This window comes from Leguminivora glycinivorella, chromosome 9 (assembly GCF_023078275.1).
Source record: "Leguminivora glycinivorella isolate SPB_JAAS2020 chromosome 9, LegGlyc_1.1, whole genome shotgun sequence".
Classification (NCBI taxonomy): Eukaryota; Metazoa; Arthropoda; class Insecta; order Lepidoptera; family Tortricidae; genus Leguminivora; species Leguminivora glycinivorella.
In genome coordinates this window covers 23,623,462-23,646,853 of record NC_062979.1, presented here as the reverse complement: position 1 = coordinate 23,646,853, position 23,392 = coordinate 23,623,462, and the positions used below count along the sequence as shown (strand labels likewise).

General features: G+C 40.8%; 1 protein-coding gene across 1 annotated transcript; it reads left to right on the top strand.

Moving 5' to 3' along the window:
- Positions 1-10,344: 10,344 nt before the first annotated feature.
- LOC125229358 lies at positions 10,345-22,314 on the top strand. The gene is made up of 4 exons (XM_048134179.1): positions 10,345-10,353; positions 10,587-10,751; positions 21,135-21,281; positions 21,829-22,314. The coding sequence occupies exons 1-4, from the start codon at positions 10,345-10,347 to the stop codon at positions 21,982-21,984; spliced, it is 477 nt and encodes a 158-aa protein (XP_047990136.1). The 3' UTR covers positions 21,985-22,314.
- Positions 22,315-23,392: the final 1,078 nt, after the last annotated feature.

Genomic DNA, 23,392 nt, shown 5'->3' with positions numbered 1-23,392 from the left:
CCTCTTTCATATATTTGATCGCCAGTGTCAGAGGTGTGTTAATGCATAAATAGAAAAAAAATCATTATTATTGACTCCGGTGTCGACAACGGCAACACACGGGTCGGACCACACGATCTAAAGACCGACTGTACCTGTTATTTATTCATTGTAGTGAATCCTGAAAGAAATTTATATAATAGTATTTTATACAATCGTGATATAATACAAAACTTTTCAGTCGAGTACCATGTGTAGTACGGTACGAGAGTGAAAAGCTTAATTATATCACTATTGTATACAATACTTTTTCTACGAGTCATCATCTTCATCATCAATGGACGGAAATATCACCATTCATGCAAGTTAAAATTAATGTCAATAGAGTCGTTCACCACTGTATCAACATCGAATTACCTAGCAACCAATTGTTTGTAATAACCGTCTCTGATTGGCCGATAACGCGACAGATAAAAAAAATGTGTTTCAGATGCAGGAAAATTTGCCAGCTATCGCAAATTAGTATAGAAATTGTATGAAGTTCTATTTTTGAAATTATTATAGTTAACTAAAGTCAATTATAATGAGCTTATTATAATTGAGTCGGAACTGCCATAGAGTATCCAACACTGAAAAGTTAGCACTTATAGTTTAGTCTGTGGTGTCCTAATTGACAGATTACTCATACTCATACCATACATTCCCTTCACAGAAACATAGCTGGGTACATATGGAACTGCATAAAGAAGGCTCTACCCTCTTTGTGCAGTTGCATCGGTTTTTAAACCTGATTTACATTTACATCTTGTAACTTCTAAGCATATACTGGCCACTTCAGTGTTGTCTGACCAGTGTGGTACCCATTCGTCTCCTTCTTCCTTCCATCCCCAAGAAGACGGACTTGGCAAATTTTGGTGTGGCACCAACGCCTGACTCCAAACAAGAACGCCCTGAGTCCCATTTCTCAAAGCTGAAAGTTACAAGCGGAAGTCTCTTTCCAACTTGTCATATTAGACATTGACAACCAGTTGAAAATTGTAACTTGTAGCTTCGAGAAATGGGCCCCTGGTACACTGTGCGCAGTATATGCTGATGCAAGGCAGCCTCTGAAGGAGGTATGTTCTCCAATTGTCGATCTTTTCTGGTACCTAAAGAGGTAGGTACTTCGACCACTCATTCACCGTTGCGCAACGACTTGGTCTGAAACAATATGTGCATTATCATTTTAGAATCTACAACTATCAAATTACAACTTTTTGGTGGATCACGTAACCTTCAGTACCTATTACCCACTTACGTTACGTATCATACAAAATTTTTACAAACTTTAGTAGAATCTGATTTGCCTCTGATATTGCTCCATCTTGTAATAGTTTGACACCTTGAGTGGCCTGGCTAAGCTTCAAAGCCAAAAGAAAACGTTTCTAGATTAGACATAGTATGGGTTAGGTACGATAAACGCAGCTTGAAACGATCAACAAAGGACAAACATGGCCACCCAAGGCTTCAAACTATTACGAGATGGAGCAATATCATAGATAGGCTAATCAGATTCTACTAAAGTTTGTAATTATTTTGTATGATAGGTAAGTGTGTAATAGTGAAGGTGATCCACCAAAATGTTGTAATTTGATAGTTGCAGAATCTGTTTAAATAAAATGACAATGCACATATTGTTTCAGATCAAGGGTCCTTACGCAACAGTGAATGAGTGCCGGAAGAACCTCTTTACTAGAAAAGATCGATACTTGGAGAACATACCTCCTTCCGAGGCTGCCTTACTTCATCATATACTGCCATTTGTCTAAGACTGGGGCTAAAGACATGCCAACCACACCCTTGCTGCCGACGCATTAGGACACCACGGACTCCACTGCCAGTCTATTGCTGGCCGAATTTTGTGACATGCTGCACTTAACGATTTAATCCGCAAGGCTCTCGGCACAGCGAACATACCGACAACCCTCGAAACTGTCGGCTTGTCAGCAGCAGACGGAAAGCGGCCTGATGGTTGCTCGCTTTTGCCTTGGTTTCTGGGACGACCCTTGGCGTTTGGCGTGACCTGTGTGGATACCTTGGCTCCGTCCAACGTCTAACGCTCGGCCCAGAAACCAGGGACTGCTGCTGCAAAACGCCCAGTTTAGACGCGCAAATATGCATTTTTTTAAAACAACTACATATTTGCGGCAATTGCATTTGAAATATTTGGACCATGGTCATCAGACACCAAGCAGTTCGTGAAGGAAGCTTCCACCAAACTTGTCTGGGTGTTTGGTGACATACGCATAGGCTTTTACATCATATTTTTATTTAAATAAAAAGCAAACAGTTGACATTTTTGTTGACTTGAATTTGCAAATTATAGATGAATTTTTTTTTTAATTTATTTACCATTAAATTATAATTGTAGTACCAAAAATAAATTCTTTGTTATTAATTTACTCAAAAACTATATCAAACATGACCTAATAGCTAAACCGGGGTTAATAGAGTTTTTAAAATAGAGGTATTTTAAAATTACGCTCGCGGCGTCCCGACGCCGCGCGTCTTAAAGTAATTTTTTTGTGGAACTTAACGTTTGTGAAGTTGGATAAAAGTTATATTTTTTATAATCTATATTAAATAGGCTTTCATACCATATTTTTTATTTACAGAAAAAGCAAACAGTTTGTCATTTATAACGACTTGAATTTGTAAATCATGGATGAAAAGTTCAAATTTTAAATTTTTTTTTAATTTTACTTACCATTAAATTATAATTTTAGTACCAAAAATGAATTCTACGTTATTGATTTACTCGAAAACGATATCAAACATGACCTAATAGCTAAACGGGGTCTAATAGAGTTTCTAAAATAAAGGCATTTTAAAATTACGCTCGCGGCGTACCGACGCCGCGCGTCTTAAAGTAATTTTTTTGTGGAACTTAACGTTAGTAAATGTGGATAAAAGTTATATTTTTTATAATCTATATTAAATAGGCTATCATGTCATATTTTTTATTTATAGAAAAAGCAAACAGTTTGTCATTTATGATGACTTGAATTTGTAAAGCATGGATGAAAATTTCAAATTTTTTAATTTTTTTTATTTTATTTATCATTAAATGATAATTTTAGTACTAAAAACGAATTCTACGTTATTGATTTACTCGAAAACGATACCAAACATGACCTATTAACTAAACGGGGTAAGTTAGAATTTTTCAAACCAGGCCGGGTGAAGCGGTACTTTGACCCCCCCTCCCGGGCCCCAGGGGAGAGGCTCCCGAAGGCTCCCGATCTTAATCGGCTTATTTTGATATAAGGAACAACTGTGCCAAGTTTCATGCTTTGGTCAAAAAATTTAAGGTTTTTCAATAAACTCCCCAACTAGCTTGAAATATTGCAACAAAGCAAACATTCTTATAATTTAACTCCCGCCCATAATCCCCCCGCGTCGCCGGGAATGCAATTTTCTCGGCCGGGGCGGGAATAACTCAGTTTACGGCCTGCGAGGTATATTCGAAGAATGGTATTTCGATAAGCATTGTAAACCGCTATTATTTACTTGGTAAATCGTGTACCGTGCGGGTATTCAATACGCGATTGAACATCGTCATAGCCAAGAAGGATGAGATAAAAATCGTTTATCGATAAACCTTCGATAAAAAACGAAATATTAAAGAGGCAACGAAAAGTACATGCCCGTGTGGTGACGGGTTAAGAAGTCACTCCTTTCCTCCCGTAAAAAACCGATATAGGTTCAACTACTTGTTATTTGTTACCTACCTTTTACGTGTAAAGTTTCTTTCTTTCTTCTCTTTCTTCTTTCATCTTTGTTAATAAAATTGTGTTGTGTAAGTGCGTTACTGTAAATATAAAAAAAAATCTATTTTAAAATATTCTATTCGAATTGTAATTTTATTTAAATGTAACCTACATAATATTTGTTATTGTAATATTGACTCTTAATTTTATAAATGTTACAAATTTAATATGTTTTGAATTTATGATACAAATTAATTTATTCCCTGTTGTTGACATGTAATATTTTAAGTATATTATGAATAAATGAGTATGAGTATGAGTATTTATTCACAAAGTTAAACCTTAAGTACCTTTAATTTAATATCATTGTTACCTTGCGCTGTATACTGTAGATTTAAGTTAAATCTAGTAATCGGTGGACAATGTTATTGTTAATAACACTGTAATTATCTATTATAACCTTGTATGTTACTATTTGTTTTCCTAAATAAATTGAAAAAAAAAAAAAAAACTATAGGCGAGAGTACAGTTTAACTCCTTAAAGCACTGAAGCTTGGGACAGTTTTAAGTGCTCTACACCTTTTGTGAGTTCATGTAAATATATTCATGTAAATTCCAACTCAATGCAAAATAAATAAATAATAAATAAATATTGGGGACACTTTACACAGCTCAACTTAGCCCCAAACTAAGCAAAGCTTGTAATATGGATGCTAATAAGCGACGATATACATACTTAAATACGAGTAGATAAATACATACTTAGACAAATAACATAAGAAAACATCCATGACTCAGGAACAAATATCTGTGCTCATTACACAAATAAATGCCCTTACCGGGATTCGAACCCAGGACCGCGGCTTAGCAGGCAGGGTCACTAATACTGACTGAGCCAGACCGGTCGTTAAAATTACTGTAAATTGAAATTACATTATTATAATATTTCAATCAAAACTATGGATTCCAAATTGCAAGAATATAGAAATGATAATGCTATTTTGAGCCGATGAATGTGAATTTTCATATTAATTATTCGTAGCGCGAGGAAATAGCTCGTTAGCTTGCAGCAGCAGAATGGACGTGCCATAGTACACAGATTCTGTGGCCGTATCATGGTCATGCTTTTGTCACTTGTAAGCGTGTCAGGGAAAGGTAAGTTGGCTCGTCTCACCGAAGATCTTCACCGCTGCCGAAGCTTCTGGTCGTTGCAGCACTCTGCCGATGCGTTCTCACATCCAATCCGTTGGGTCCAAGGCTGGTCGATATCCGGCTCGAAGGACCAAAATTTATGTCTGCGCGTGAATGTCATCGTCGATCTTCATTGGGGCTCGAAGAGATGACGAGCCGCGACACCATTGGTTGGCGATCACGACATATCGCGTACATGCACGTCATTGGCTACCGGTGAGATGGCGCGATGATGATGCATGTGACGTATTGTGACGTAGGTTGACTCGTGGTAGGGCAGCGCAGCCGGGGATGTGCTGCGTCACTGCTGCGCGGGTCGCTATGCGTGCGCCAGGATGAAGGTCACGCGCCACGGACAGTTGATGTGCGTTTTAGGTACGGCCGACAATGTCATTCGTCGCTTTCGCAATTACATATTTTTTTTAGAACGTAAGAGACATGGCAGACAAGCATGGTCACGCGATAAATGATAAAACATCTCTATCGCACGTACAAATAGTGCCTGACGAAATATCATGTATCGCGCGACCATGCTTGCCTACCTGGACAGTAGACAGTCCCTGCAGCAGGGCTAAGATGGACGACATAGCTTCCCTTGTCAGCTAGCCACCAAAAGCGATGTTTCTCGGATATTGCACCATAAATCGGCTGAAATAGACTCTAAGGCCAGTATATTATATAATAGGGTCTATTCTGACTTCGGTCTCTTGAAACTCGTTTTTGGTTTATTTCCGTGATTCAATGTAGGTATATTAATTATTTATTTACAAAATCATAGTCCGCGGTCAACATCTCAAACTTTTGGTTGTAACTATTGGTGCTGTTTTTTTAACCCCGGACCATGTCGGTGTGTGTCTGTCTGTGGCATCGTAGCTCCCGAACGGATAAACCGATTTAGATTTAGTTTTTTTTGTTTGAAAGCTGAGTTAGTCGGGAGTGTTCTTAGCCACATGTTTCATGAAAACCGGTCCACTATGTCGAGGGTTTTTTCAAAATTTTAATTTTGTGGTTAGTTTGTTATAACATAACCTACTGAACATTATAAGAGTACCGTACGTTGCCTCCAGTATTCCAATGCATAAGTCGCATGGATATTGAATAAAAATACTTCGCTGTGATATCTTTCCGATAATGCAGCGGGAATTCTATTCATAGGGTAGGTAAGGATGGATGGTAAGATCGTATGCCTGCAATTACTGCCAAACGCATGAGCCTTTTCATTTTGTATACTCATAGCAAGGATGATTTATATAGGACTAGCTTTTGCCCGCGGTTTCGCTCGCTTTAGAAAAAGACAAAAAAATAGCCTATGTCACTCTCCAACCCTTCAACTAACTCCACTTAAAAAATCACGTCAATTTGTCGCTGCGTTTTGCCGCGAAAGACGTACAAACAAACAGACGTACACACTTTTCCATTTACAATATTAGTATGGAAGTACGGATTCAAATGAAAATGAAAATGAAATATTTATTTTTCAAATAGGCATATTAGCATATTACAATGCGCATATGAACGTCAAACAAAGCTACGCCGGCCTACCGCCTCAACCTCGTAAAGATTTCATTCTCCCCTCAGTTGGAGGGGGGCATCCATCCACTATGGGACCGGAAAGAAACTAGGCGGGCCAGTTCTTTTCAAAACATTACATCTTATAATTAACATGCATAAATTACAGAATACAATTTAACATGCAAAAGTATTCATCAAAAAAATTTTACAGTATGGAAATTAATTTCAATATCAGTATATGCAAAATGTGTAAGTACCTATTGACGTGATTATCATGAGTGGCACAGAAATTGGAGCAGTTTCCTGTATTCTGTAATAGTATTATTTTGACATGTTCTTTCCTCCTGTCACCATATTCTAGAGTCAGTCCAGGGTAAGTTGGCAATGATTTTGACAGTCTCGCCGGCGTAAATGTCATTTTAACGCATGCAGAGCAAATCGTTGTAATAAACTTATCTTGATAATAAAACTACTGTGAGACACTGACATATTAAACATGTAAAATCGGGTAACTCGCGTTAAATTGTCGAAGGTCGGTCGACATGTTTCGCTCCGTAACGAGGAGCATTTTCATTGAGAACGCGCGATGCCGATGGTATCCCGACGCAGACTGCGGCCCGCAGCTCCCTGCGACCATTGACTTGGCGCGGGGGTCGACGGCGGCAGGGGCGGTGCGAAACTACCCTCACTTTCGGCATAATTGTCATCTGTTGAGTGAGGGTAGTAAACTTATCTTGGCATGATTCAAGTAACCGCTCAGTCGCGTCGCGTCAGTTAAATCTTATATATTTTTTTTTTCAAATGAGTTTTTTAATGAAACACTTTCTTATTTTTTTATCTATAAATTATCAAAATTCACTTCTCGACAAAATTGAAAACCTCCATTAAAATGCTAATATTAAGCGAGTGAGAATAATTAGGGACGCGGTGAGAGGCTATCTGCTAAATGAGCCACAGTTATCTCGCTGAGTTATGGAACCTTCGCTTCGCTTGGGCTTCACTAAACGCCTTAAGCGCCAAGGGTATCTGATTTTGTACACCATTTGACAATGGGATAAAGTTCAAAGTTAACTGCTAAGTTTTCTGGTGAATTTAAAGATATAAAATAGATTTTTATAAATGGCAATAATAATGAAGACCTTGAATAACTATGAAAGCAAAGGTTAGAAAATTTTCAAAATGTTTTTACTAGAAATGAGTCACTAGGTTTTAATCCTCCGACGCAAAAACGACGGGGTGTTATTTTGACGTGTCTGTCTGTAGTTGTAGTTGTCGAAGCGGACCCCAGGCCCCCGTGAGCCGTGGCAAATGCCGGGATAACGCAAGGAGGATGATGATGATAATTTGCGCCCAAATGATGCAAAACATTGTAAATGATCCACTAAACGATATTTTTATAATAATTGCCCGATTTTATCATAAATGTAAACGATGTGGTTGTGTAACATTGCTTTAACTACATTTTCTTGATTCATATCATAACAATGCGTTGTGTGTGGTGTTTGACAGTGCTCGTTATTCAACATTTTTGGAATGTTGACTGTAAAGGAAACTTCACGGTAAAAACCTTTTGATTACTTAAGATCAAGGGCGATATAATACGGGAAAGACAAAGCCCATGCAAAAAAGCGTGCCCCTGAAACGTATGGGTATTTTAGGCTTAAAACTAGATGGCATTGTTTGGCAGCCTGGAAGTGGCCAAAATCATATTTTCCCCAAATATTTATGCGAGTTTTTATTTTTAATAATAACAGAGACATGCTTCTCTAATTACATTTAACAAAATCTAACTTGTTGTTTGAACCAAAGAGCACGTAGGCGCTATTTTAACCAAAAAACTTGTTGAACGAACATGAAAATTGGTTGTTTTCTTTTCTCAGTGTAACATTAGACTGGATGTCGACTTGTAATATTAATTGTCTACAAGTATACGCCATACGCTTAAATAATAATTAGACTTTGAAACTCTAAGTCCATGGGGTTCCAGTGCGCTTAAGTTTTTTTTACAGAAATCATCTAATAATTGACGTAACTGGCCCCGTAGCCAAATGGCATTTCTACGACGCGAAACGAAAACGAAATGCCGCGAAAGGTAGTCTGGCTCTGTCGCGCCAACACGCAAGAGCGATAGAGATAGATATCTACGAGCGTTTCGTTCCGTGAGCGTTTGTGCCATTCGGCTACGTACTCTGGCGACGGAAGAGCTGGTGACTATCTCAAACGTTTCACCATTGCGATACAGAAAGGAAGTATCGCCAGCATCTTTGGTACAATGCCTCAACGGCGTATTATAGATTTAAGCTAGCTATTCAGTTTTACGCTTAGTCTAGCCACACCTCGGACACTGGCGATCAAATACCTATATGAAAGAGGCGCGTTCCTAGCACACAGTCTAAGCTCGTGTAGGTGAACGCGTACTATGCTTGTATGAGTGAAATATGACAGGTCGAATGTTCGCATTTTTGACAGGCGGTAAGGTAACCGAGAGGGGGTGGGTGGCACTTTCAGCGGGGAGCGGGAGTGGCCATATTGTTTTGTACGATAGTACTCTTTATTATACTGTGGTCTAACAATGCGCCGAAGAAATGTTTCCAAAATTGCGAATGTTTTTTACATTCTAGGCTACATTCTGTCTCTTTCTCACCCCCCACTTCCCTAAAATGGAGAGGGGGGGGGGGAGTTTGTGTGAAGCAGTCCGCAATTGTCGAAGCCGCGGGCCAAAGCTAGTTGATAATAAAACGCCAGTATAAAATGAAGCGATCGTCAACTGTTGAGAACATTGTCTTAAAGAGATTTTCGTCAATGGCAACTTGTTTGAGAATATTCTCATGAACATTTACAGAAATTTGCGGAAATTTTCAGAATATACAGCAACTTGTAAATTGTTTATGTTGTTTATCACATGTATGCCATCATCCTCCTTGCGTTATCCCGTCATTTGCCACGGCTCATGGGAGCCTGGAGTCCGCTTTGACAACTAATCCCAAGACTTGGCGTATAGTAGGCACTAGTTTTACGAAAGCGACTGCCATCTGACTGAAATCTAGAGCAGAGCCCAACTGGGGTAGTACCTTATAGAAGACCGCAGCCAAATAGCACTAGACCCTACTCATAGTGTTGTGTTCCTGCCGGTGAGTAAGGCTGCCAGAGCTCAACGAGGGTGCGATGTGCTGATGACGGGAGGACTTACGAAACTGACTTATTCCGTCTATTGTCCTTTGAGTCGTCGGCAACCCGAACCCTCCTTGGAACTTGTACACTCCTTTTTGCTGTGTATTTAACACAGCAAAAGGGAATGTACAAGTTTCTAATGGGGTGGCAACGCGCATGTGACACTCTTTGAGTTACAGGCGTCCATAGGTTACGGTGACCGCTTTCCATCAGGCGGGCCGTACGCTTGTTTGCCACCGACGTAGTATAAATCTGACCTTCCAACTAGGCCTTAAGATTAGTCCGGTTTCCTCACGATGTTTTCCTTCACAAATGACATTTCGCACATAAGTTCCGAAAAACTCATTGGTACGAGTACGAGCCGGGGTTCGAATTCGAACCCGCGATCGCATGTACATATCGTGTTACTCACGTTAATATATCGTGACACGTTTCAACTGATATGGAGATTCATCATCATGCATGAGGCGGCTAGGAGTCATGAGATCATTGCACCTAACTCAGAGTATGACAATAAACATTTCATTTAAATATATTTTGTTCATGTATGTGAAATGTTATTTGATGCCGAAATAACGCAAGGAGGATGATTGATATTTTGTTGATGTAGGAACCTAAATAAATAGATTTCCACTATTTATTTACCTAATAGGCGAGACGACTAAAAAAACTAATTAGTCCGTCAGTTAGATTATCAAAGAATTTTAGACACGCATTTTTTCTTTTTTTTCGAAAACGAAAAATGAGGACGGTACTGCGCTTTGAAGTTTCGCGTGACGTCACGCCTAGGTACAATTTTTACTTAGCTGGTAACGTCACAAGCCCCCATTCCGGAACTTTGATGCTCATCTTTGTATTTTTTCTTCAATTAGAAAAAGCGAAAAATATGTGTTCAGTATTTTTGGACGATCTAACTGACGGACTAAACAGAATGCCATTTTTTTTATGTAGTCGTCATCCCTATTCATAATTGATACTTTTCAGATAAAATACGAAGCGGTACTGGATAACGCAACCGAGTGTCCCCATCCGGATCCCCCGTACGCAAAGAAGAGGAGTTTTATTTCCACGTTCACCATCCGCAAGATAAAGAAGAGGACGGTACTTAGCGGCCAACACAGGGTGCTGGCAGAGATTCCTTTCACAAACGTATATATACATTATTCCTTCGAACAAACTAACTAACTAAAACTAACTATTTTGGCTCAACGATCCAAATTGAATCCAAAATGAGAGATCGCCACCTGTCCCGATCTTGCGCAGCCTCTTGCCAGTCACTGACTTGAAGCTGACGCAGACCCGCCGCCCTGCCACATCTCGGACACTGGCGATCAAATATATGAAAGAGGCGCGTTCCTTAGCACATAGTCTAAGCTCGTGTTGGTAAACGCGTACTACGCTTGTATGAGTGACATATGACAGGTCGACTGTTCGCGTTTTTGACAGACAGTAACTGTGAGGTAACCGAGAGGGGGTGGGCGGCACTTTTAGCGGGGAGCGGGAGTGGCCATACTGTACGATAGTACTCATTATACTGTGCTAAAACTAACTATTTTCGCTCAACGATCCAAAGTGAATCCTGGCCTCCGAAATGAGAGATCGCCATCTGTCTCGATACTTCGCAGCCTCTTGCCAGTCACTGACTTGAAGCCGTTGAGATCCGCCGCCACACTGTCCTCCCAGCGATACCTGGGTCGACCCGCCGGACGGCCACCAGCCGGTCGACCCAAGAGCGCTCTCTTGACTGCTCGATCGTTTCCCATTCTAAGCAAAGGACCGAACCAGCGAAGTCTGTGAGCTTTCCTTTCGCCGATGATATTAGGTTCGGCCAATAACTCCTCGATCTCGGCATTTTTCCTCATCCTCCAATCTAAGGATCCATTAAATTAAAATAAATATACAGGATGGCCCATTCAAATCGGTCAGTATGGGAAAGTCTGAAACTGTAAGACATACGAAGATTTGTTCTTAGGAACCATGTCACCGATTTTGATAAAAAGAAAAACTGCATTCATAAAATAAAAAAAAAAGTGTACCCAGCTGGGGAATCGAACCCGGTTGTTTTGAAAAAATAAACTTACACTATTTCTGGCATGTAATTTGTTATATATTTATGTATTTGTATGTTTATGTATTGTATTTTATTTTTATGTGTGTAGTATATTGTTTTGCGTAGTATAGTATAGTTTGTGCTAGATTTCCTCTAAGTCTACATTTAGTACACCTACTTACAAGGTTAAATTTATTATTCTCCACTACCTAGGTTGTCTGGAAGAGATCGCTCTTTAGCGATAAGACCACCTCTTGTTTTACCTCTTAAGTTGTTGTTTATACTTGCTATGTTGTTTCGTGTATTGAGGTGTGCAATAAAGAGTATTTGTATTGTATTGTATTGTATTTCTATTCAGATATCGTTTGTGTAGGTCTTAAGCAGTAAATATCTCTAAGAAACATAATGTCTAAAATGAATAAAATGCATTTTTTTCACATACTTTAATTTATAGTAGGTGTTCAAAGTGACCACCGTTACAATATTCAGCAAGTTCACTTCATCTTTACAACAGTGTACAAAAATAGCTATAACACCGTTGAAGACCTAAAAGTAGCCATAGAGTCAACTTTAACGCAGATTCACCACATGAAGATACAAAATGCAATAGTAAGATCGTTACCTAGACGTGTTGAATATTGTATTGAAAAAGACGGTGGTCACTTTGAACACCTACTATCTTATACTTTTAAACGAGCAATTCTTGTATATTTATTTATTTATTTATTTATATATATATTTATTTACACTGACGATCTCGGAAACCGCTCTAACGATTTCGCAGAAATTTGTTATGTGGGGGTTTTTGGGGGTGAAAAATCGGTCTAACTTATCCTTAGGTCCCGGAAAACGCGAATTTTCGAGTTTTCATGCGTTTTTCTTCGCGCGCCATCTCGTGTGCAGTAGTTGTACTGTTAAGACAGAATTCTTTCGGTCGATGTAAGTACTATTTATTGCAAACACTAGATGGCGACACAGGTCAAGGCTAAAACGAATAGAAAATACACTATTTGAGTTTTTGTGGCGAAATGCGCGCCATCTCGTGTGGAGTAGTTGTGTTGTTAAGGCTGAGAATTCTTTCGCTCGATGTAGGTACTATTCATTTTTGAACTAGATGGCGACACATGTCAAGGATACAAAACAGAACCGAGCGAAGCTCGGTTGCCCAGATATTTGATAAATTAAAGTATGTGAAAAAAATGCATTTTATTCATTTTAGACATTATGTTTCTTAGAGATATTTACTGCTTAAGACCAGGGACCGGCCCGCTATCCCTTATACGGGGTTTTGTATGGGTATTTCGTTAGGCTTAACTTACCCTACCCTTTTGACGCGATACCCTTTCATTTTGCTTTTAAAGCCCTAACGAAAGCGCTTACCTAAAATAGCCCAATACCCTTTCAAAACCCTTATCATCGGCTCAGCCTAACGCCATAAGGGTAAGCCTTATATTGGGTTTTATTTGCTTTCCCTTATAGCATATCGTGCGAGTTTAAATCCTGTACCTCGCTCATAAAGCACACATTACTCCGAACGAAATAACATACGATCATTACCTACGGCGGCACTGTGTGTGATATTTGCGCGTTTCTTCGTTTGATGGAAACGGCTGTAGATAAAATAAGGTTCAATTTTCAATACCAAATACTTATAGTTATGATAGGCTCCTTCTTTGCTCTGGTGTAACACAGGCAAACGCTGCTTTTTAGGGTTCCGTAGTCAACTAGGAACCCTTATAGTTTCGCCATGTCTGTCTGTCCGTCCGTCCGTCCGTCCGCGGATAATCTCAGTAACCGTTAGCACTAGAAAGCTGAAATTTGGTCCCAATATGTATATCAATCACGCCAACAGAGTGTAAAAATAAAAAATGGAAAAAAATATTAGGGTACCCCCTACATGTAAAATGGGGGCTGATAATATTTTTCATTCCAACCCCAACGTGTGATATATTGTTGGATAGGTATTTAAGAATGAATAAAGGGTTTACTAAGATTGCTTTTTGATAATATTAATATTTTCGGAAATAATCGCTCCTAAAGGAAAAAAAAAGTGCGCCCCCCCCTCTAACTTTTGAACCACAAGTTTAAAAAATATGAAAAAAATCACAAAAGTAGAACTTTGTAAAGACTTTATAGGAAAATTGTTTTGAACTTGATAGGTTCAGTAGTTTTTGAGAAACATGGAAAACTTCGGAACCCTACACTGAGCGTGGCCCGACACGCTCTTGGCCGGTTTTTTTTTATCGGACTTGTCTTGATGAGTACCCGAAGTCTAGCTGATGCTGAACCCTGGCTGCACCTAGGGGAACTCGGGTTTAGTGTAATACAGGCAAACGCTGTTTTCGTCATCGGACTTGTCTTGATGAGTACTCGAGTGAGCAGTACCCGAAGTCCAGCTGATGCTGAACCCTGGCTGTACCAAGGGGTACTCGGGTTTAGTGTAACACAGGCAAACGCTGGTTTCGATATCGGACTTGTCTTGATGAGTACTCTAGTGAGCAGTACCCGAAGTCCAGCTGATGCTGAACCCTGGATGCACCTAGGGGAACTCGGGTTTAGTGTAACACAGGCAAACGCTGTTTCGTCATCGGACTTGTCTTGATGAGTACTCGAGTGAGCAGTACCCGAATTCCAGCTGATGCTGAACCTTGGCTGCACCTAGGGGAACTCGGGTTTAGTGAAACACAGGCAAACGCTGTTTTCGTCATCGGACTTGTCTTGATGAGTACTCGAGTGAGCAGTACCCGAAGTCTAGCTGATGCTGAACCCTGGCTGCATCTAGGGGAACTCGGGTTTAGTGTAACACAGGCAAACGCTGTTTTCGTCATCGGACTTGTCTTGATGAGTACTCGAGTGAGCAGTACCCAAATTCCAGCTGATGCTGAACCCTGGCTGCACCTATGGGAACTCGGGTTTAGTGTAACACAGGCAAACGCTGTTTTCGTCATCGGACTTGTCTTGATGAGTACTCGAGTGAGCAGTACCCGAAGTCCAGTTGATGCTGAACCCTGGCTGCACCTAGGGGAAATCGGGTTTAGTGTAACACAGGCAAACGCTGTTTTCGTCATCGGACTTGTCTTGATCAGTACTCGAGTGAGCAATACCCAAAGTCCAGCTGATGCAGAACCCTGGCTGCACCTAGGGGAACTCGGGTTTAGTGTAACACAGGCAAACGCTGTTTTCGTCATCGGACTTGTCTTGATGACTACTCGAGTGAGCAATACCCAAAGTCCAGCTGATGCTAAACCCTGGCTGCACCTAGGGGAACTCGGGTTTAGTGTAACACAGGCAAACGCTGTTTTCGTCATCGGACTTGTCTTGATGAGTACTCGAGTGAGCAGTACCCAAAATCCAGCTGATGCTGAACCCTGGCTGCACCTAGGGGAACTCGGGTTTAGTGTAACCCAGGCAACCGCTGTTTTCGTCATCGGACTTGTCTTGATGAGTACTCGAGCAAGCAGTACCCAAAGTCCAGCTGTTGCTGAACTCTGGCTGCACCTAGGGGAACTCGGGTTTAGTGTAACACAGGCAAACGCTGTTTTCGTCATCGGACTTGTCTTGATGAGTACTTGAGTGAGCAGTACCCGAAGTGTAGCTGATGCTGAACTCTGTTTGCACCTAGGGGAGCTCGAGTTTAGTGTAGCACAGGCAAACGCTGTTTTCGTCATTGGACTTGTCTTAATGAGTATTTGGGTGAGTTGTACTCGAGATAGAGCTGATGCTGAAACCTGGCTGTACCTAGGGGAACTCGGGTTTGGTGTAACATAGGCAAACTCTGTTTGCGTCATCGGACTTGTCTTGACGAGGACTTGGGTGCGCAATAGCCAAGACAGCGTTGTAGCTGAGCCCTGGCGGTATCTAGGGCAACTCTGGTTTCGGTGAATTATAATATAGAAATATTTCATGCAATGTCAAGTTAGGCATAAAACATAATATTAACTGAACAAAAATCCTACCAGAAGTGAATATTAACATCAAGTAGTTAGAACAAATTTATTAATTTGCCATACATAAAACACTTTATTTATGTCTAAAAAAATACGTATGTATATCCACTTGAATATCAAAATTAAGTACAGTCGATTTCACTAATAGTAACACAGGAAATAAAGAGAATACTGGAGTTCCAAGCGTCCATAGACTGCGGTAACTATTTACTATCAGACGGGCTGTATGCTTGATTGCCACCAGAAAAGTATTTCTGTTTCAAACGATCTTCGTAGAATTCACAACAATCAACAGAAATAGTTTGACAGATTCTATGGTACTACTCAACTCAACCAAGTACCAGTCATAAAGACGAGTCTAAGATATTTCACACGAAACATACTATGAACAGAAAACAGCGTTTATTTATATTGCACCGAACCTGAGTTCCCCTAGGTACCACCAGGTCTCAGCTACAGCAGTGGCTTGGGTACTGCGCACCCAAGTCCTCATAAAGGCAGGGCCTATAACGGAAACCGGGTTTGTCTATGTTGCACCAAACCTAAGTTCCCCTAGGTACAGCCAGAGTTCAATATCAGCTTTACCAGTACTCATCAAGACAAGTCCGCTGACAAAAACAGCGTTTACCTATGTTGCACGAAACCCGAGTTCCCCTAGGATAGCCAGGGTTCAGCATCAGCTCTACCCTGGTTACTGCTCACTCAAGTACTCACCAAAACAAGTCCGATGACGAAAACAGCGCTTGCCTATGTTACACCAAACCCGCGTTCCCCTGGGAAAAGCCAGGGTTCAGCATCAGCTCTACCTTGGTTACTGCTCACTCAAGTACTCATCAAGACAAGTCCGATGACGAAAACAGCGTTTGCCTATGTTGCACGCAACCCGAGTTCCCCTAGGAATAGCCAGGGTTCAGCATCAGCTCTACCCTGGTTACTGCTCACTCAAGTACTCATCAAAACAAGTCCGATGACGAAAACAGCGCTTGCCTATGTTACACCATACCCGCGTTCCCCTGGGAAAAGCCAGGGTTCAGCATCAGCTCTACCTTGGTTACTGCTCACTCAAGTACTCATCAAGACAAGTCCGATGACGAAAACAGCGTTTGCCTATGTTGCACGAAACCCGAGTTCCCCTAGGATAGCCAGGGTTCAGCATCAGCTCTACCCTGGTTACTGCTCACTCAAGTACTCACCAAAACAAGTCCGATGACGAAAACAGCGCTTGCCTATGTTACACCAAACCCGCGTTCCCCTGGGAAAAGCCAGGGTTCAGCATCAGCTCTACCTTGGTTACTGCTCACTCAAGTACTCATCAAGACAAGTCCGATGACGAAAACAGCGTTTGCCTATGTTGCACGCAACCCGAGTTCCCCTAGGAATAGCCAGGGTTCAGCATCAGCTCTACCCTGGTTACTGCTCACTCAAGTACTCATCAAAACAAGTCCGATGACGAAAACAGCGCTTGCCTATGTTACACCATACCCGCGTTCCCCTGGGAAAAGCCAGGGTTCAGCATCAGCTCTACCTTGGTTACTGCTCACTCAAGTACTCATCAAGACAAGTCCGATGACGAAAACAGCGTTTGCCTATGTTGCACGAAACCCGAGTTCCCTTAGGAATAGCCAGGGTTCAGCATCAGCTCTACCTTGGTTACTGCTCACTCAAGTACTCATCAAGACAAGTCCGATGACGAAAACAGCGCTTGCCTATGTTACTCCAAACCCGCGTTCCCCTAGGAATAGCCAGGGTTCAGCATCAGCTCTACCTTGGTTACTGCTCACACAAGTACTCACCAAGACAAGTCCGGTGAAGAAAACAGCGCTTGCCTATGTTACTCCAAACCCGCGTTCCCCTGGGAAAAGCGAGGGTTCAGCATCAGCTCTACCTTGGTTACTGCTCACTCAAGTACTCACCAAGACAAGTCCGGTGAAGAAAACAGCGCTTGCCTATGTTACTCCAAACCCGCGTTCCCCTGGGAAAAGCCAGGGTTCAGCATCAGCTCTACCTTGGTTACTGCTCACTCAAGTACTCATCAATACAAGTCCGATGAAGAAAACAGCGTTTGCCTATGTTGCACGAAACCCGAGTTCCCTTAGGAGTAGCCAGGGTTCAGCATCAGCTCTACCTTGGTTACTGCTCACACAAGTACTCATCAAGACAAGTCCGATGACGAAAACAGCGCTTGCCTATGTTACTCCAAACCCGCGTTCCCCTAGGAATAGCCAGGGTTCAGCATCAGCTCTACCTTGGTTACTGCTCACTCAAGTACTCATCAAAACAAGTCCGATGACGAAAACAGCGCTTGCCTATGTTAAACCAAACCCGCGTTCTCCTGGGAAAAGCCAGGGTTCAGCATCAGCTCTATCTTAGGAACTGCTCACCCAATTAACTCATCAAGGCGAGTTGGATGACGAAAACGGCTTGTTTTTATGTTGGCAATTAACGTTTTCAATGTGTAATGTTAATGGTTAATTGTATTGATTTTCGGCCAACACTGTATATTTACATGCATACATACATATTTACATAATTATATTCATACATACATACCTACATACATTCATACATACCTACATACATTCATACGTACGAACGTACATACTGATCTATGGGCGGCGATGATCATTTACCATCAGGCGATCCATCACTTCCTTGTCTCACAGTTCATTAAAAATAATTTCTAGCCGTGTTCTACTTTTATCCAACGAAAACATGTTTCGTTGAAAAATTAAAAATGGGGCGCATAGTGCGGAGTGGCAACAGCGCATTTTCCTTCCTGTTCTTACAATAGCTTAGATTCATAATCCTGTCTCTTTTACGCAAGGCTCGACTACGCTTTAACAAAAGGGAAAGCCTTATAAATAGCGCTTAAAATAAGGGTAACCCTTATTAAAGGCTTGCAAGCCGTATCGGATAGCGCTAAGCCAATGCACAGGGCTAGCTTTATTGTTTTGCTTAGTTTTTTGTAAGGGCTAGTCAAATGAATGGGCTTGCAGTTCGATAGGGAGAGTCTCTCGATTGGGTCGTCCTTACGTTAGGGATTCCCAATGAAAGGCTTGTAGCGCGGAAGGGGTTGTCCGGTCCCTGCTTAAGACCTACACAAACGATATCTGAATAGAAATAGTGTAAGTTTATTTTTTCAAAACAACCGGGTTCGATTCCCCAGCTGGGTACTTTTTTTTTTAATTGTATGAATGCAGTTTTTCTTTTTATCAAAATCGGTGACATGGTTCCTAAGAACAAATCTTCGTATGTCTTATAGTTTCAGACTTTCCCATACCACACCTCGGACACTGGCGATCAAATATATGAAAGAGGCGCGTTCCTAGCACACAGTCTAAGCTCGTGTAGGTGAACGCGTACTATGCTTGTATGAGTGAAATATGACAGGTCGACTGTTCGCGTTTTTGATAGACGGTAACTGTGAGGTAACCGAGAGGGGGTGGGCGGCACTTTCAGCGGGGAGCGGGAGTGGCCATACTGTACGATAGTACTCTTTATTATACTGTGCCCATACTGACCGATTTGAATGGGCCACCCTGTATACTTCTATCATCTTCTATACCCCACTTCCGTAGTTTTTTTCAACCAAGAGTTTGCTCTTCCATCTAAGCTACTAATACGCCATCCAACATAACGAATATATTATACATTCACCATATAATTATGGGCGTATAGTATATGTAGGTACTCGTACTTAGACATCTGCTGTTAGAGTTTCGCTGCTGGAATTTCATGACAAAATTCTCATGCCAGTTGCCATTAAGAAAATTCTCTTTAAGATTCAGATGTATTGCGCAATGTTCTCAACTGTTGACGATCGCTTCATTCGATGTTTGAGTTTCACGCGCCGTTTATTATCTAGGTAATACACATCAAATTCCATAAAAAATGGACCATTAAATTTTCCATGAGAACATTTGCAACTTCGGAAACTTTTCTTCGGTGTATTGGGTTGGCACAAAAGTAATGACACACTCTACAAAACTCTATACATTTCCTTTCGTAAGTTAATTGTTTTCGATAATATTCTAGTATGTTGTAGAACATTCTAGGTACTTCTAATGTGAGGGTATATAAAGCCGCCCTCGTAATTGGTTTAGTTAGATTGAAATAAAATGGACGAGCGACAAGTTCGAACACTTTACTTATACGAGTACTTGTTAGGCCACAGTGCGCGGACTGCGGCTGACAATATCAACACTGCATTGGACGCTGGAAGTACAAGCCATGCCACGGTGTCTAGATGGTTTGACCGTTTTAAATCAGGAGACAGGAGCCTTGAAAGTCAGTCACGCCACCTGACCACCTGCATTCAATGATGACGATTTACGCCGCGAACTACAGTCGAATCCTGATGCTACTACTCGTGAATTAGCGGAAGCACTTAACTGCAGTCACCACGCTGTGGAATACCATCTGCATGAGCTTGGGTATCGAAAAGTTTTGGCTCGATGAGTACCGCACATCCTTACCGACGCCAGTCGTGCAGTCCGTGTTGCCATCTGTCGATCACTTTTGCTGCGACCCCGACGTAAAGTGTTTTTGACTGATCTGGTACGGGTTAGATGAATCATGGATTTATTATGAGAACGATACACGTCGTGCTTTTTGGCTGCCTCGAGAAGAAACGCCACCAACTCAACCGAAGCTGAGTCAAAAGAACCGCTTAAAAGTTTTGCTTTGTTGTTTCTGGGACTCGCAAGGCATGCTGTTTCATGAACTATTACACAATGAAACTGTAAACGCTAACAAATATTCAACACAGCTCACCGAACTATCTTCTGCTATCAAGAAAAAACGACGAAGACGAGCCACTGTAATTTTACTACATGATAACGCTCGACCTCATGTCGCATCTACCGTTCGCCAACAGCTGCAGAACTTGGGCTGGGAGACGATACCCCACCCACCTTATTCTCCAGACCTCGCACCATCAGACTTTCATTTGTTTAGAGCCCTGAAACGACATTTGCGGGGTAAACAATTCAATGATTTCCATGATGTACAGGTGGAGTTGAACAACTTTTTCGAGGCACAGCAATCAGAGATCTGGGCGAAAGGCATCCAAACTTTGCCGGATCGTTGGCAAGAAGTCATAGATGCTAATGGTGATTACATCATCGACTAAGCTTTTTGTATTGTAATAATAATAAAAAATATAAAACGTAAACCAAGTGTCTCATTACCTTCGTGCCATACCAATATTACTAGTTTCAAATCATATTGGAAATTTACCAGCAATGTTGTGCTATACTAAATATTGTATTTCATACAGAATTGGGGTTTACAACATATTTTTGTAAATAACAAACTTTAAAATATAATTAAACTAAATAAATCTAATATTATTCTAATATTAAACTTAAAATAAAAATTAAACTAAATAAATCTAAAATTAAACTAAAATAAATCTAAAAACCCCTGTGGCATAGTACCGAAGACGCTGGCAGCATTTCCTCGCTGGATTGTCAAGCTATACTAAATTAATATTTTAAGAAGCGGGTGTTACCAAGCTTTTTTGTATTCTTTCAGTTGAGCATTAACACATATAAAATGGAGGCTGGAAAAATGCAGCTGATTATTCGTTTCGATAAGATCGACTGCCGCAGTTGGATGGGAAGAATGTTCATGGCTGGTTCAGACATTCCGTATTCGAGAAAAACCTGCCAAATTCAAAAGGTACGTAACATAGAGGAATAAGTAAGGGAAGAGTTGCAACTCCCATACATCAGTAAATGCGAGTTATTTGTATAGACATAGTTAAGTGACATCTAGCGACAATCACGCGTCAACTAGCGTAAATTATCGCGCGTGCGTTCGGAAACGTGGATTTGTGCGTTTAAAAATAATGCGAAGTCAAAGTAACCCCAATGTCAGAAGGCATGCCACAGACAGTTTTAAAAATTCACAATCTTAAAAAGGATTTGTATGCAATCTATCAGTTCAATCTAAAAATTCTGTCAGTTTGAACTGACAGGTTGCATACAAATCTTTTTTAAGATTATGAATTTTTAAGACTGTCTGTGGCGTGCCTAAGCAAGAAATGAATGAATATGAATGCGTGCATTATTTTGTTAGCTTTTCTTGATTTTTTAGCAGCGAAAGACAAAAAAAAAGTTGATGTTCCCATTTTTTTTTCTTTTCTTTACCCAATTTACCCATGGAAATAAATGTAGAAGTAAGTTTAAACTTTAAACTTGATCAATGTCTTTGTTGTCTATTTCAGGGTTTATATATTATCAAGGATTTCGACATCAACAAGGCATCGCACTCTATGCCACACTGGAAGGCCGTGGGTTCATTCCTGTATCGAACGCAGATAGTTCATAATGCGTCTACTGTTCTGTGCCTAGATATAATGGCCACATTTAAAGAATTATAGTTTCTGTCAGACACGCTGTTTGGTATTACACGCACCCATGCTCTGTCGCACTCACCACTGCACCACGCTTTAACCCTTCTCAATTACATACTGGCCAGCGACAGCAAACTGGATATGTTTCACAGCACGGAGTCGCAATTCCTTGCGATCAGCGCCCGTCACTTTGGGAGTCTATAACTACTCCAAGTTCAATCCACGTGTGAGTACCTACTATATTATGTACTTTATGTTCCGCCACACTATTTTATATAAGTGTACCAGGATTATTCATGTTTATACCCTCCTGTACGATTGACATGTTTAGCTAGGCTGTTAATGTTAATTTAAGGAATAAATAAAGAATAAAGAATAAAAAAATAATAATACGGGACAGACAAAGCCCATACAAAAAAGCGTGCCCCTGAAATGTATGGGCTTTTTAGGCTTAAAACTAGATGGCGCTGTTTCGCAGCCTGGAAGTGGCCAAAATCTTATTTCCCCAAATATTTTTGCAAGTTTTTGTTCTTATAAAAAATAAAAATAAAAACTAGTCCCATGGTAAGCTCAAGAAGGCTTGTATTGTGGGTACTCAGACAACGATATACATAATATACAAATGCCACAGTCACAATGCAATGTCACAGTTTCGTTTTCTTTCAACCCCTTATTTGCCAAGAGTGGCACTGAAACTTGAGTAGTTTCATGTGCTCTGCCTACCCCTTCATGGGATACAGGCGTGATTGTATGTATGTATGTGTACTTAATATACATAGAAAACGTCCATGACTCACACAAATAAATGTCCTTACCGGGTTTCGAACCCAGGACCGCGGCTCAGCATGCAGGCAGGGTCACTACCGACTGAGCCAAACTGGTCGTCAAAATGTTACAATTATTTGCATTTATTTGGTTTACGCGTATTGACACTAATGACTAGTGATTGATGAAGATTATGGGGAATATCCGGCTTGATGCGGATCTGTACCGCTTATAAAATCGTTGTTTTTTAGTTTTTAGGTCTGACATACCTATAAATAAATAATAAATAAATTTTGGGGGACACCTTACACAGATAATAGATAATCTATGTGACGCGCTAATTCTATCCAAATTAAGTTATGGCGATGCTGTCTTCGGTGGCTGCCTGTTGGCACGTACTTCTGTATTGTTACAACGCATACAAAACGCTTGTGCACGATATTGTTTCCATGTTCCTCCTCGTTCCCACATCACGCCGTTTTTAAACAAGAATAAATTGCTCAATATGGCGGCAAGACGCACTTTGCACTTATCTTCTTTGTTATTTGGAATAATTCATACCAAGCAACCAACATATCTTTATGATACGAGTAAATTGAAATTTTCAACGCGTCACGTCCGGGGCGCCTAACGACTCATTGGTCCGAAGCACAATATGTCTGCTTTTCGT